This window comes from Protopterus annectens, chromosome 9.part0 (genome assembly GCF_019279795.1).
Source record: "Protopterus annectens isolate FY-2018-M chromosome 9.part0, PAN1.0, whole genome shotgun sequence".
NCBI lineage: Eukaryota > Metazoa > Chordata > Ceratodontiformes > Protopteridae > Protopterus > Protopterus annectens.
The window spans coordinates 1,510,633,452-1,510,648,426 of NC_056743.1; the positions used below are offsets into that span (position 1 = coordinate 1,510,633,452).

Below are 14,975 nucleotides of genomic sequence, written 5' to 3' on the forward strand. Positions count from 1 at the left end.
TAAGGTGAGCCCAGCATTAAACACTTTTGAATCACCATGCTGTGTGTTTTTGCCTCATCATGCATGGCACTTTGTTATGCTGTCATTAGCATACAGCATGGCCACCATTTTATTTCACCTGCATTGTGTAGCTGTAGTCTCGCACATCTTTCTCATCCATCCTTGATGCACAAATTATGTTACTGAGATGCATCAGAGATTTATGAATTCAGCTCTTTTATTCTTAAAGATTTTCTTGACTGATATCCAGGCTGTGTGTGTTCTAGCTGGTAAATGAATTTCACCCATATATTTTTGCCAGCCTTTTAAACAGTTTTTCAGTCTTCATACTGGAAGAGCTGAGCTGTAATTAGTCAGTCATGATCCTGAACTCACTCTCTTGTTGTGCAATAGTAGCACAAGTTTGGGTGAAGTATTCCCCTTCCCACAAGGGGGTAAAGGGATGTTTACTACCTTGCAAAAAAAAAAAAAGACCAAGCTTCACTGAAAGTGGCTTTCAGTAGTATAGGTGTTACGCTATTGCCCTTTGCTGAAATTTTCTTTGGTGAGTCAGCATTAATTCATACACTTCTCCTCCCAAAGTAAACTGTCTTCTGTGGAGAAGACCGCTTTTACTAAATCATATTCTGTGTATGACCACCATTTTGTCACCTGTGGACACTCTTCATAACCATATCTTGATTTTTATTTTATTTTCTTACCATTAATCATATTTAATCTATGTAAAATAATGCCTGTAACCTATAAAAATATTCATTGTGTACGGCAGTATTTTTTTAACATCATACTGTGCTCTACTTGAGGCGGCCACAGTGGTGCAGTGGTTAGCGTTGCCACCTCACAGCAAGAGGTTCTCTGGTTTGGTTCTTGGCTGGGGTGCCTTCTGTGCGGAGTCTGCATGTCCTCCCTGTGGTCGCCTGGGTTTCCTTCCACATCCCAAAGACATATGCTGTAGGTGGATTGGACACTCTAAATTGGCCCTAGGGGTGTGTGTGTGTGTGTGTGTGTGTGTGTGTGTACGTGTGTTCGCCTTCTGTGGAAGGTTGGGTCCTGGGATGGCACCTTGACACCGTAAGTCTCCACTGCCAATCGTTCTGCGGACCCTTAACTGGGATAAGCTGAAAGGAGATGATGATACTGTGCTCTACTTGGAGATTTTCTTGTGTGTTGCCTACCGATTGGCTTTGCTTGTTTCGACTAACCCAGTTAAAGTGAAATAGACTTAGGATTGATGTAAGAAGGGTCAGCTTCAAAGGGGATGTCCAGTTATGAAAGGGCTAAAAGTTTGCACTTTTGGTGCAACTATTGGTCTGTGGTCTTTGTTCATTTAGTTGATCCACTTATATTTGGGCAAATGGTGTTGGAAAAAAAGGATTATATCAGCAGACTTGGGTCCTCGCATCCCCTTGTCATGCATTTAACAATCCTGACGGTTTATTGCAGAAACGTGTCAGAAAATGTGGATATTTTAAGGTAGGATCCAGCCAAGGTGATGATGAGAAACAGACTGACTGTAGGTGGGGCTTTGCTGTAAGTTTGCTGTCTTTGTTTCCTTATGTCATGAGAAATTACAGGTACGATGGTACTGACACTGGAAGCACAATTTATTTTTCTTTTGAGCAAAGCGAGTAGAATAGGTTGGAGGTCAGGCACTGAATTCCAACTATGATGGTGTATTCCATGGTTTAACCAGAGAGTGCTGAGGTAAAATGTAGTGCAGTAAGTGATGAGGAAGATGCTTGCAGTACTGAGAGTTAGGGAAAGGTTCCATCTTAAGTAGCCAGTTTTCTAATATTTGTACTCCTTCCACAAACATTAAAATATACTTCTCCCATAGGAATGGCGTAATTTTCAGTTAGTCCTGTTCTGTAAATACCTTGAAAGACAAGTTAGTTTTGCTGCTTACAGTAGGTAGCTACTAGCCTTAAGGTCTATAAGACCACTGAGAGCCTAGTCCACTTTCTCAGTGGTCTTGGAGCACTGTTTGGTTAAATGACTTCCTTAGTCGCACAGTAGGCTAATAGAGGCCAAGAGACTCAAACCCTTAACTAAAAGAAGCAGATCATTAATAGCTCATAGCCTTAATCCTCAGCACTAAATACCAGACTTGTGAATTAAGAGTTATGGATTAATGTTCTTGTCATTCTTATTGTGTGAATATTTTGTTTTTGTTTTATAATCACACTTAAGTGTTCCCCTTTTCTTATTTTCAGATGTCCAGATGTATGTGTGCAACAAGGAGATCTATGGCTTCCTGCCAGTACCATTGAGATCACATGCAACACTCCAAGACGAAGCCGAAAGCTTCCTGCATGTTCTGCTGGAGGTGATGGGTAGGAAGCAATGAGATGCCTTCCAGTGCTGGGGTGGGGAGCTGTATTTTATCTGCTAATGAGAGGAAGGGACTAAAGTGATTAGCTTTTCTTCTTTGTAACATACTTTAAGAATAATTCAGATATGTGCAGTCATTGTTTCATCCTTGTATAGGATATGCATATTTTCACTTCTCCATAGCTACTTATTGTCTTCCCTGATATACACTACATTTCTCACTTTATTTTAGATGTCCACATAGTAACATAAGATGTCCTTCTATTCTCATGTTGCAGTATTCATAACTGTAGTGAAGATGCTGCCTGCAGCACCGGACATCCAGCCAGTATACCAAAGTCTTAGGAGCAGGGGTACATGTGATGTTTGATGTCAGAGCCATAAACCGACATTGGCTATAAAAGTGACATCTGCATGTACCCACTTTCAGAACTATTCTGCCACAGTGATCTTCGGGTCTCTTGTTCCCAGCTTCGGGAAAGAGTTTGACTCTGCTGTACCCTTTGGGTTTTTTGTTATCTCTCTAGCTTTTCAGACATACATGTCAAATAGACAGGGGAAGTGCGCTTGTGTAAGACAAATTCCATACAAGGACATGCATGATAAGTTTAATGTGTTTAGGGGAAGCCCACGACCGTATGACTTTCAACATTTGTAAATTGTTTGTGCCTAAACCACTTTGCAGCTGTCTGGCTGCACTAAAACTTTATCTCGAGAACCAGAGACTCTGGTGTCTAGTGTTGGGTATGGAGGGCAACGTAGGTACTTCCGACGAGCCTCCTTGGAAGAAGGACAAAAAAGTTAGACCCGATGCCCATGTTGCATCACAGGAGTCTGGTGAGACTCTCTAGGCAGGTGTTAGCCCAAGGTCCCATCGGATGTGTGTTTCTCAGCTAGAACTGGGAACTGTGATGGAAGCCATTTCATTGGAAACTCTTGAGTATGACTGCCGAGGTAGATCAGCCATCAGCTGCCAGCGACTAGGAGGATACAACAGGTCGTGGTGTCAGAAGGGCCTACTCCTGCTCTGCCATCCTCCCAGATGACTTTCTAAATCGACCCATCCTTCAACTCCTCTGAAGAGGAAACAGAAATTAAAACATACAGAACTGTAAACTGCACCTGGATGGGAATTTTTTTCCCCAAAATCTTTTCAGGGCATTCCATTCCCTCCAGTCGCAGGTACCTCAATCTGCTCCTTCTCCAGTGCAGGCCTTAGAAGAATCAGAGAAAAAATACTACTCCTCCTCTGAAGATTCCCCTACTTACTGCTCTCAAATTGAATCCCTCAAGGACTTCATTACCCCTGAGGAAGAGGACTCTTATCAGTCCTGAATCTCCAGGGGAAGAATTTTCTTTTGGATGATACCATCTCTCTCATGAGAGAACTCTTCAAATGGCAGGCCTCAGATGTTTCAGCAAAAGAGGTATTTTGAATTACTACAAATGAATCAGCCCTCCCCATCTGCAAGTCCCTTCCTTGCTTCTGGACTTTCAAGATCCCATTTTGGCTGCTTCATAGGCACCTGACTCAGCCCCCAGCTTCCAAATGTCCAGACATGTTCTATAAAGTCCCTCAGGATACACAATACCTGTTCAAGAACCCCCCTGCAGTCATAGCAGTCTCAGCTGTTGTATCCTCCAGACAGCTGCCTTCAACCTCTCTATTCACTACTGACAAGGACAGCAAGTTTATGGATAGGCTAGGAAAGAAGGCCTATACTTCTTCCACACTTGCCATCAGAGCTCTCAGTTATCAAACCCACATGGCCAGGTTTGTTTTAGACACCCTCTCTAAGATCTCATACCTGATTTACCAGACTCACCTGCTAAGACCCCCCCCTTAACACCCTACTCTCCACCACGTCACAGGTGACTAAGCACTCTTAAGTGCAGTTGTGATGCAGTGGAGGCCTCTTCAAAATCTGCAGCTTCAGGCTCTGTCCTGATGAGATACTCCTGGGTGAGGCTCCAACCCCTTCCTATGGATGTACAAACCAAGTTGTTGGATGCACCACTAGATAATAAGGCCCTTTTCGGTGCAGTTTCTGCAAATCTGCAGCTTCAGGCTCTGTCCTGATGAGATACTCCTGGATGAGGCTCCAACCCCTTCCTATGGATGTACAAACCAAGTTGTTGGATGCACCACTAGCTAATAAGGCCCTTTTTGGTGCAGTTTCTGCAGAGCTCCTCAAATCCCTACAAGAAAAAGTAAAGGAGTTGCAAAATTTAAAACATTCACTGGTTTCACCTATCTCTAGGTACCATATGAACTTTCCTCAAAGGACAACCTTTGTTAGGAGACAATCATCTCATTCTGCTCTACCACAGGCTAAGGGACTGAGGCAACCTGGGAAACATTCCACTCCTAGACCTTCTTCCTCCTCTAATACCACTTCTTTTCAGAGGCAGCCTACCCAGGACATAACCCCTCTACTGTGACTCAAACCCACTACCTACACCCCCCCTGTCCCTATGCATCACCCTCTCCCTACCTCAGAGGCCTGGGTCATCTCCATCATTCAAAAAGGTTATTTTATGACTTGGTAGACACTACCCCCCCCCCTTCCAGGGGATACCCCAACCTCATCCAAGCCAGCGTCATCTTTTCCCCTCTATTCTGAATCAATTACAGGCTCATGGCACCATAGAAAAAGGGTACCACCACAGCAGACAAACAAGGGATTTTACTCAAGGATATTTTAGTCCCAAGAAAAGATGGTCGTTGGAGACCAATTCTGAATTTGTCTGTACTTAACCTTTTTCTCAAAGTTCTCACCTTCAGAATGTTCACCTTGCATCTGCTCTTGCCCCTTATTCCCCACCAGACCTTTATAGTATCCCTAGATTTGAAGGCTGCCTACCTTCACATTCCCATTCACCCTGCTACAGGAAATTCCTATGTTTTCAGTAGGTTCCTTGCATTTTTGGTTTTCTGCATAACCTTTTGGGCTTTCCACAGCTCCCAGGGTGTTCACAGTGTCTAGCTCCAGTGATTACCCACTGTGGAAAGCAGGGAATTCAAATATACCCATACCTAGATGACCTGTTAATACTTCAGCAGGACCGTCACACCCTTTACCTTCACCTACACCTGGTGACCAAAACCCTGGCAGACTTGGGGTTCAATGTGAACCAGGAGAAGACCCACCTGACCCCTACACAAGACCTAGTCTTCTTAGGGTGCAGGATAAGAACTGACAAGATGGCAGCCTTCATTTGCTGCCAGAAGATAAGAGCTCACCCATTACCTCAAAAACTTTCTCACTCTTCAAACATCATCAGCCAGAGAATACCTGAGAGCCCTTGGCCACATAGCATCATTGATACCCATGCTCCCTGTAGCAAGGCTGCATATGACAGTTCCGGCTCATTGGAACCAACATTCTCACCCTCTGGATATCTCTCTCCCTTTTCTGCCATGCCTGAAAAAAGAACTGGAATGGTGGATTGCAGCCATCAATCTCAACCAGGGTATACCCTGCAGATACCTCCACCCTTAGAGCAAATCTTCACAGATGCTTCAGACCTAGGTTGGGGGGGGGGCAGTTCTACAACACCACCACAAGCTAAGCAAAGTGCAGGGAGAGTGGTCTCCACTCAGGCAAAGAGGACCATATCAGTGTCAGAGATGAAGGCCCTTTACCTACATTAGAGATCTTCTAACAAGTCCTCTTTCCAGGCACCTTGAAAGTAGTCAAAGACAAATGTGACTGTCCTGTGATACATAAACAAGCAGTGAGGGACAAGGTATTTCTCTCTTTGCAGCCTAGCCATACAGATTTGGTCTTTAGCATCAACACTTCATATCCCCCTGAAAGCTGTGCACATTTCTTCAGAAGAGAATGCAATGGCAGACACTCTCGGCAGAACCTCTGCACCCTCTCGTGAATGGATGCTTCAGAGAGAGGTGTTCCTGGATCTTGTACACAAGTGGGGTATTCCTCAGGCAGATCTGCTTGCCTCCTCCCAGAACAGGCAGATGCCTTAGTTTTGTACAAGGGATCCACATCCCCAGGCTTGGAAAGTAGACACCTTCTCTTGGGCGAGAATGTATCTTTGTGCCTTTTTCCCCCTTCACAATGATTCAGAAGGTCCTTCTGAAAATTCAGTGGGACAAACCAAAAATCCTGCTAGGGCCTCCCTTTTGGCCAAGACAGCACTGGTTTCCCCTTATTCACCTTTTAGCCAAGGGCAATCACCACAGGTTTACCCCACTATTTTGGCCTACTCACACAAGACAGAGGGAGTCCCTAATAACACCCTCAGGTGATCAATCCTCAGACTCACCGTATGGGTGATAGGCTTCTGAGCCCCTTCAGACACCTATACTCAGAGGGCGTACTTAATGTCCTGCAGGAGGCCAGAAAACCTAGTACCAGGAGAAATTTGTCAAAATGGAAAAGATTCTCCAGGTGGTGTCAAAAAAAAAACCAGGACCCTTTACTAATTCCTGTACCCATGGTCCTTTTGTGAGCTTCTACATTCAGGACTGACGTACTCTTCTGTTAAGGTCCACGTGTCTGCCATTTCCGCTCTTCTTCCTTTGGTACCTCCTTTGGCATCCAGGTTAGAGGATAAGCTCTTTTTGAAAGGGGTTCTCCATGTCAGATCCCTCATAAGCCAATACCTTCTACATGGGACTTAAATTTTGTCCTTGGAAAAACTCACCTTACCTCCATTTGAGTCAGCTCACTCAGCGTCACTGAAGCTATGTACCTATAAAACATACTGCTGGTGGCCCTCACATCTGCCAGGGGAGTATCAGAAATTCAAGTCCTGATGGCCATCCCTCCTTACCTCATCTTCCATAAGGACAGGGTCTCCCTCAGGACTAACCCTTCCTTCATACCGAAGGTGGTTAATGAGCTATCTTTGAATCAGACCATTAACCTTCCTGTCTTCTTCCCTCAACCTCAAAATTCCTTTGAAAGAACTCTACATTCCTTAGATGTCCACAGACAACTTTGGTATTACCTGGACAAAACCAAACCCATTAGAATGTCTGACCAGCTGTTTGTCTCCTTTCACCCATGGGCCTTAAGGAAGGCAGTCTGAAAACAGACTATATCTTCATGGACTTCAAAGACCATCTCTGCATGTTACTCCCTTAATGAGAAAGCTCCGTCTAAAAATGTGAGAGCTCATTAAACCAGGGCTGCTGCTACTTCAGCTGCATTCTTCTGGGAGGTAGACTACACTTCTGTCCTAGAAGCAGCTACATGGTCATAAGTCCATACATTTACCAGGCATTATAAACTAGATTTGATTTCTACAGCCAGAACTGGATTTGCTAGATCTGTCTTACATGGTCTCAAAGACCAGGGACCTCATCCTTCCCCAAGGGCTCATACTTAAAAGCTTTGGTACTCTCCCTACAGTCGTGAATACTGCAACATGAGAATAGAAGGACATAGGATATGTCCTTCTCTTTCATGTTGCAGTATTTAGTCCCACTCTCCTACCCCATCTTTACCTGTTTATCTACCTGATGGGACCTGTCTCTCTCTCTCTCTGTCTCTCTTTCTCTCCCCCCAAATCAACCCTCAGCAACAAGCACATGCCTCCACAAGGCACCCTGTGGCATGGTCTCACATGTGGGTCTGAAAAGCTTCCCTCTTTACACTGTATGTGGCATTCCATTTTGAAGTGGGTAAGTGCAGACGTCACTTTTATAGCCAGCGTCAATTTATGGCTCTGACATCAAACGTCGCACGTAGCCCTGCTCCTAAGACTTTGATATACTAGCCGGATGTCCGGTGCTGCAGGCAGCAACCTCCCTACAGTTATGAGTACTGCAACATGGAAGAGAAGAACATCTAAGGTTATGGTAAGTTCTTACACAGCTTGCCTATATTCATTGTATTTACTGTTGCAGAGCCCAGTAGTGACTGTTGGGACATCTGCAGAAAATTTGATGGCTGACAAATTCAGGGCTGTGAACCTGGTTTACTATCAAAATGTGGAATGTCAGTTCGAGTATAGGTTGGTCGAATGTGTGTTCTACCAATGTCCATAATGTTGAACTGAAAATACAGTGCAATGAAAAAGTATTTGCCCCCTTCCTGATTTTTTTTTTCCCATGTTTGTCACACTTAAATGTTTCAGATCATCAAGCAAATGTAAATATTAGACAAAGATAACCAAAGTAAACACAAAATGCAGTTTTTAAGTGATGATTTTATTTATTAAGGAAAAAAAAAATCCAAACCTACATTGCCCTATGTGAAAAAGTAATTGCCCCCTAAACCTAATAACTGGTTGTGCCACCCTTAACAGCAATAACTGCAATCAAGCGTTTGCGATAACTGGCAATGAGCCTTTCACATCGCTGTTGAGGAATTTTGGCCCACTCTTTTTTGCAGAATTGTTTTAATTCAGCCATATTGGTGAGTTTCCGAGCATGAACTGCCTTTTTAAGGTCATGCCACAGCATCTCAATTGGATTCAAGTCCGGACTTTGACTAGGCCACTCCAAAACCTTCATTTTGTTTTGTTTTTTTTTCAAGTCATTCAGAGGTGAACTTGCTGGTGTGTTTTGGATCATTGTCCTGCTGCAGAACCCAAGTGCGCTTCAGCTTGAGGTCACGAACTGATGGCCGGGCCTTCTCCTTCAGGATTTTTTGGTAGAGAGCAGAATTCATGGTTCCATCAATCACAGTAAGTCGTCCAGGTCCAGAAGCAGCAAAGCAGCCCCAGTCCATCACACTACCACCACCATGTTTGACTGTTGGCATAATGTTCCTTTTCTGAAATATATTACTTTTATGCCATATGTAATGGGATGCCCTCCTCCCATAAAGTTCAACTTTTGTTTCTTCAGTCCACAGAATATTTTCCCAAAAGTCTTGGGGATCATCAAGAAGTTTTTTGGCAAAAGTGAGATGAGCCTTTATGTTCTTTTTGGTTAGAAGTGGTTTTCGCCTTGGAACTCTGCCATGCATCCCATTTTTGCCCAGTCTTTCTTATGGTTGAGTCATGAACACTGACCTTAATTGAGGCAAGTGAGGCCTGCAGTTCTTTAGATGTTCTGGGTTCTTTTGTGACCTCTTGGATGAGTCATCGCTGTGCTCTTGGGGTAATTTTTGTAGGTTGGCCACTTCTGGGAAGGCTCACCACTATTCCATGTTTTCTCCATTTGTGGATAATGGCTTTTACCATGGTTCGTTGGATTCCCAAGGCTTTAGAAATGGCTTTATAACCTTTTCCAGACCAGATAGATGTCAATTACTTTATTTCTCATCTGTTCTGGAATTTCTTTACATCGCAGCATGATGTCTTCCTTTTTGGAATCTTTTGGCCTACTTCACTGTGTCTGACAGGTTCTATTTAAGTGATCTCTTGATTCAACAGGTCTGGCAGTAATCAGGCCTGGGTGTGGCTAGTGAAATTGAACTCAGCTTTCCCAAAAATGTGATTAGCTACAGTTATTGCATGGTTTAACAAGGGGGGCAATTACTTTTTCACATAGGGATATGTAGGTTTGGATAGTTTTTTTTTCCTTAATAAATAAAATCATCACTTAAAAGCTGCATATTGTGTTTCCTTGTGTTATCTTTGTCAAATGTTTCAGATCATCAAACAAATTTAAATATTAAAAGTGTGACAAACATGCAAATAAATCAGGAAGGGGGGCAATACTTTTTCATTGCACTGTATTTGAATTCATATTAGCGAAAGTGAGTACACATTCGCTAATATGAAGGTGACATTTTAAATTGAGATCATCTGTGTACAGTGCGGATCGGAAAATTGTCCATTTTCCTCACTGTAGTGCAATCTCAAACCTTGTATATACAGTGTCCAGGGTTGGCTTGCCCCCCCTGCAGAAACGTTAACGGTAATATGAACTTTTGACATTGGAACTTCTGATGTTCGATTGTCATAGTTAACCATTTCTGACATTTTGGTAATTTGGTATTACCAAAGTCAGATAAACAATTCAGTAATTTTGTAAGAAACTTTTTAGTTTCAACATTTTAAGAGTAAACCATGTACCTTCCTCCCCCAGGCCTGGCAGACCACCTTCCACCTCAACATCAGGATGCTGGTGATGTAAGGGGGACATTTTCCAGCACCATCATCTTTTCTTTTGTGCTGCATTTCGCAGAACATCATATCAGATGTTCAGCCTGCTTCTAGAATTAATATAAGTACCCAAATGAGGAAAATTGTCATCCCTTATAAGTTTATTTGTATGCTAGCCTGTGTTAGCTTTCATCAGGACTAGATGCTTGACTAAGAGGAAGAGAAGCTTAAACTCTGTCTCTTCATCATGGGTAAGGAGTGCAACGTCCACGTTCTTCCCACTGTGCTCATTTTAGTCCTGTTACTATCTGGCATTGGACTAAATTTCTCTCAGACTGCTAAACATTGGAGTTTGCATGCCTGATGTATGACTGCCACAGTGTCTGTGAAATCTACTGACATTTTGGCCAAAAAGAAAGTGTTTGGGTAAGTACTTAAAAGAGAGAGCACATCTTAAGTGTGGTGAAGGTACTAGGGAGACTGAAGGCTTCCCTAGGCCTGCGGGTGCCAGTGTCTGCAAGATACATTTACACCCTCATTACCCAATGTATTTTAGTGCTGAAGCCTCTGACATGTTTCCCCTGGGGGATGTGCCATGCTTTTGAATAATGGCACATGCTCATTGGGAGAATTCACTAAGCTGTAAGTCAGGCCCGAGACTTCTTTCTGGTTCTGACCTTCAAATCCTAATTAGAGAATTAGGAGTGTTACCATATAATTTGTATACACAGATGTCAGCAGTGATTGTGTTGAGATTTCAAGCATCCACCCATGACCCAGGCTGCCTGAGACGGTCTCCATTTCCAGACATAGGACTTAAGCACTCTAAGCTTAAGTGGACACCCTCCAGAGTGCCTCATTCTGGCTTACCCATGACACCACCACCAAACCCCAGTTCACCTTTCAGGCTCCTCCAGAGGATCTCTTCAGCTTGGGTCAAGATTTTAGGGAATTTTTGAAATATAGGTAGCCTACTTTTAATTTCTTATCTTCAGTGGTCTTTTTTTCTGGGGGAAAATAGAGGAGCCTTTCCTCAGAAGGATTCTGAAGTCTTGGAGTCAAAGACAGGTGACATGATCTGTGTATATCAGATTTCTTCCTTGCGCTGTTATGACACTGAGGACACACTGTCCTGTGCTTCACCCCAAGGGGATGATTCATTTGGAATCACCCTGCATAGAGTAAAAGAAACCTTCAAAAGTAAGGCTAAAATAATTCTCTTGGTCCCAGATTAGGCACAGAGATTTTCTGGGCCTGTTTGGAAGCACCCTGCATAAAAAGTAAGGCTAAAAGAATTCTCTTGGTCCCAGATTAGGCACAGAGATTTTCTGGGCCTGTCTGAGCCTAAGAAGTAGATATCTCTCCAGACACAAGTATTGCAAGATGCATCTGTAAATGTTTCCTTGGAACTAGATTATCAACCTCCTGCTCCTAGGAATCAAGACTGCTTTATACGGTCCATGACTTCATTAAGTGACTCTGTAAGAATTCTTTGGCAGATCCCCCTGTGGTGTGCATGGAGTCCAGCTCAACTGCTGTGGTTCCAGTCAGGAACCCCCTTCCCATTGATGGAGAAAACCTTAAAAGAATAAACCTCTACTACTCCCGTCTTCAGAGCCCTTAACTGCCAAACGCAGTATTTTGTTGAAGCCAGAGGGACTACAAAAAAAAAAATAGCTGAATGAGGTAATGGTTGAGCATGAGTGCTCTGGTTGTGGCAGTGATACAGTGAATACATCATATAAAGCTGCAGCCACTTTAAGCCTCCCATCACCTAAACCTTCCTTGCACCCCCTTCATCTTTTTGTAAGGAGGTAGTTGAAGGTTAGATCTTTTTTTTTTTTAAACTGTGGGAGGCCATCAGTGAGAACAGATGGCTCCTGCAGATTCTGAGGCAGGTGTGCATGCCTTTATTTTCAAAACAGCATCATTCTTCTAGCACATCCCTTGCAAAAAAAAATAATCTACTTCAGACTTTCTGGTTTCAAGAAAAGTAAGGACATGGAAATGTTACAAAATGTTATACTTTTTGCAAGGTTGTTCACTTTGTACCTATAAAGGATGCCTGCACCCACATACTTATAAGCAGAGTGGACAGGGGTTTCTCAGATTTGAAAACAAGGACCTTCTTCACTAAATTATCTCCTTTCCTTTTGGCTTGTCCATGTCACTCTTGGCATTTATGAAGTTATTGTAGAACTAGGGGCATCTATATATCTATACATGGAAGATTACTGATGCAGACAGTCTCCCAAGAGGAAGCAATACAAAATATTCAGCAGTTTGCCCTGCTATGTCTCCAGTCCTTGAGTCCTTCTCTAAATCTCCTAAACTAGCATTTTCTCAGAAGGCAAGTACTGTTTCTAGGAGCACTGTTAGACACACACAACAATAGAGGGTCTTTCTCCCCTTTGACAAGGTGCTTTTTCTATCCCAGTACTTGAAAGCAGTCATCCAGCAAAGTCAAATCAGCAAAGGAATTCATGGAAGTACTGTGTTGCATGGTCTTCTGCATCTTTATGGATGTTCGTGTTTCACTGTTGCAGTCATTACACTTGGGTTATCCTGCTGGCAGGCTACCCACAGTCGGCCTGAATTCCAAAGTCCTGGTCCGGCATCGGTTGCTGTCACCTCTTCCTGATGTCAGTACGCCAGGGGGTATATAAGATGCAGCCAATGCCATTTTCTTCAGTCTTTCTTGGCACGCTGCTCGAAGCAAAAGCAGTTCGCAAGTGCCGGTCGGCCGACTGCTGAGATTTTCGAAATCGAATTTCAGATCCGAAGTCTTCATTACAGGTAAGTACCCCATTGGGGAAACTTTTTTCTTGCTCCAGACCGATGTCAGAAAAAGTTAATAATTGTATTTCTTGTGGGAAGCAAATACCTCATAAGGATTTTCACTCTTACTGTATTCCTTGCCTAGGCCCTGACCACGACGTTGCATGTTGTCGGTTTTGTGCTAGATTTAACCAATGCACTATTAAGCGTCGGTATGATTTTGCCTTTCATTACTTCGGCCGAAGATTCAATTATACAATGCCGGCGGAACAGCCAACGATTGGAGTTTATAAAAAATGCAAGGATAGGCATCCTAGGTCCAAAACTGACGATGAGGCTTCCACTAAGCTAGTCGTCAGTTTGCCAGTTCTCAGTGAGGCGCTTTCGCAGCCCCTGACACCCCCTACCTCAGAGCCACAAGCCGCTTCCGACTCCTACATGGAGCTGACTGGGCCTCTGGATACTCAAGGTATTGGATCCTCGGAAACTATTCCCTCAGATGGGTCCGGAGCCGCTGTGCAGGCTTTGGCTTCTGTGGGTGTTTTCAGACATACACAGTTATATGTAAAGCCATCTTCAGCTTCAAAGCCAAAGACTAAAGCAGCTCTAAAGACAAGAAACAAGTACAGCATTCTACAGGACAGACTTCCATGCCTAAAAAACAGATGCTCAAAATGGCCGAAGACCTTATTACTTTGATCAGGGGTTCCCAACCCCCTCCTGATAAGAGGCCTAGGCAAGAGACAGAATATGAATCTTCAGATCAGGTTTCCATTTTCTCTGATTCCTCCTCTGATCAGGAGTACTCTCTTCCTCCCTATGAGGATTCTGATGCTGAAGAATCTATTCCTTCAGCTTCTCCTCCTGAAGATTACTCCTTTAAGGAAACCCTGCATACCATGAGGGAGCACTTTCATTGGGAGAGCCAGGATTATTCAGAATCTAAGAAAAGGCTCAGAGATTTTCTTTTACTTCCTCAACACAGGCCCCTTGCTATTCCCCCTGTTCTGGACATTGTAGATTATGTTTTTTCAGAGTCCGGCCTGTCTCCAGACTCTATACCCCCTGCACCTGTTAAGCCAGACAGATACTACAGGGTCCCAGATTACCATAAATTTCTATACAAAAACCCTGCTGCTGACCCAGAATCTATTTCTCAGGGTCCTAAGGGAGTCGAGGCTTCCACTGCTAAAAACCCTGTTCCCACTGATTAAGATTCAAGGGCACCGGACAGATGGGGGAAAAAAGTTTACACTTCTGCTACTTTGGCTGTAAGGGCTTTAAATTGTCAATTTCATATGCTTAAATATCAGCAATACTTAATGTCATTATTAAGACAGAAAATGTTGCCTAACTCTGAATGTCCAGAAAACAAGGAAATGCAGGATTTATTGCATGCAGCTGAACAAGTGGAAAAACATACTTTACAATGTGGTTTTGATTCTTTGGAGGCCTTTTGTAGGGCCGCCGTAACTGGTTCTGTGATTAGGAGGCATGCTTGGTTAAAGGAACAGAATTTGCCTGATCATGTTAAAGCAAAATTATTAGATGCTCCATTACAGCATGATACTTTGTTTGGTGTTAAGGTAGAAGAGGTGTTGAAGAAAATGGAGGATAAAGCGAAATCTATGCAGGCAGTTAAGGATTTCTTACAGGTACAGCCACCCAGATTTAGCAGGAACTGGCCTTCAAAAAATTGGTCCTTTCCAGTGTCAGGCCACAAAGAGGCAGATACAGATGCCCTAGAGGCAGATCCCAGGCCCAAGGCTCATACAGGCCTAAACAATGAGGTGCTTCTACCTCCAAAAGCGGAGAAGACAAATCTCAACCTTATAGGA

The 14,975-nt window shown here is 43.5% G+C and overlaps 1 protein-coding gene across 2 annotated transcripts in view; it reads left to right on the forward strand.

Moving 5' to 3' along the window:
- COLGALT1 (collagen beta(1-O)galactosyltransferase 1) overlaps positions 1–14,975 on the forward strand; it is a 1,137,248-nt gene that overhangs the window by 575,794 nt on the left and 546,479 nt on the right. For both annotated transcript variants that reach the window (XM_044084453.1, XM_044084454.1), the window contains exon 6: positions 2,214–2,333. In XM_044084453.1, the coding sequence (XP_043940388.1) occupies positions 2,214–2,333 (120 nt within the window). The remainder of the gene's footprint in view (positions 1–2,213; positions 2,334–14,975) is intronic.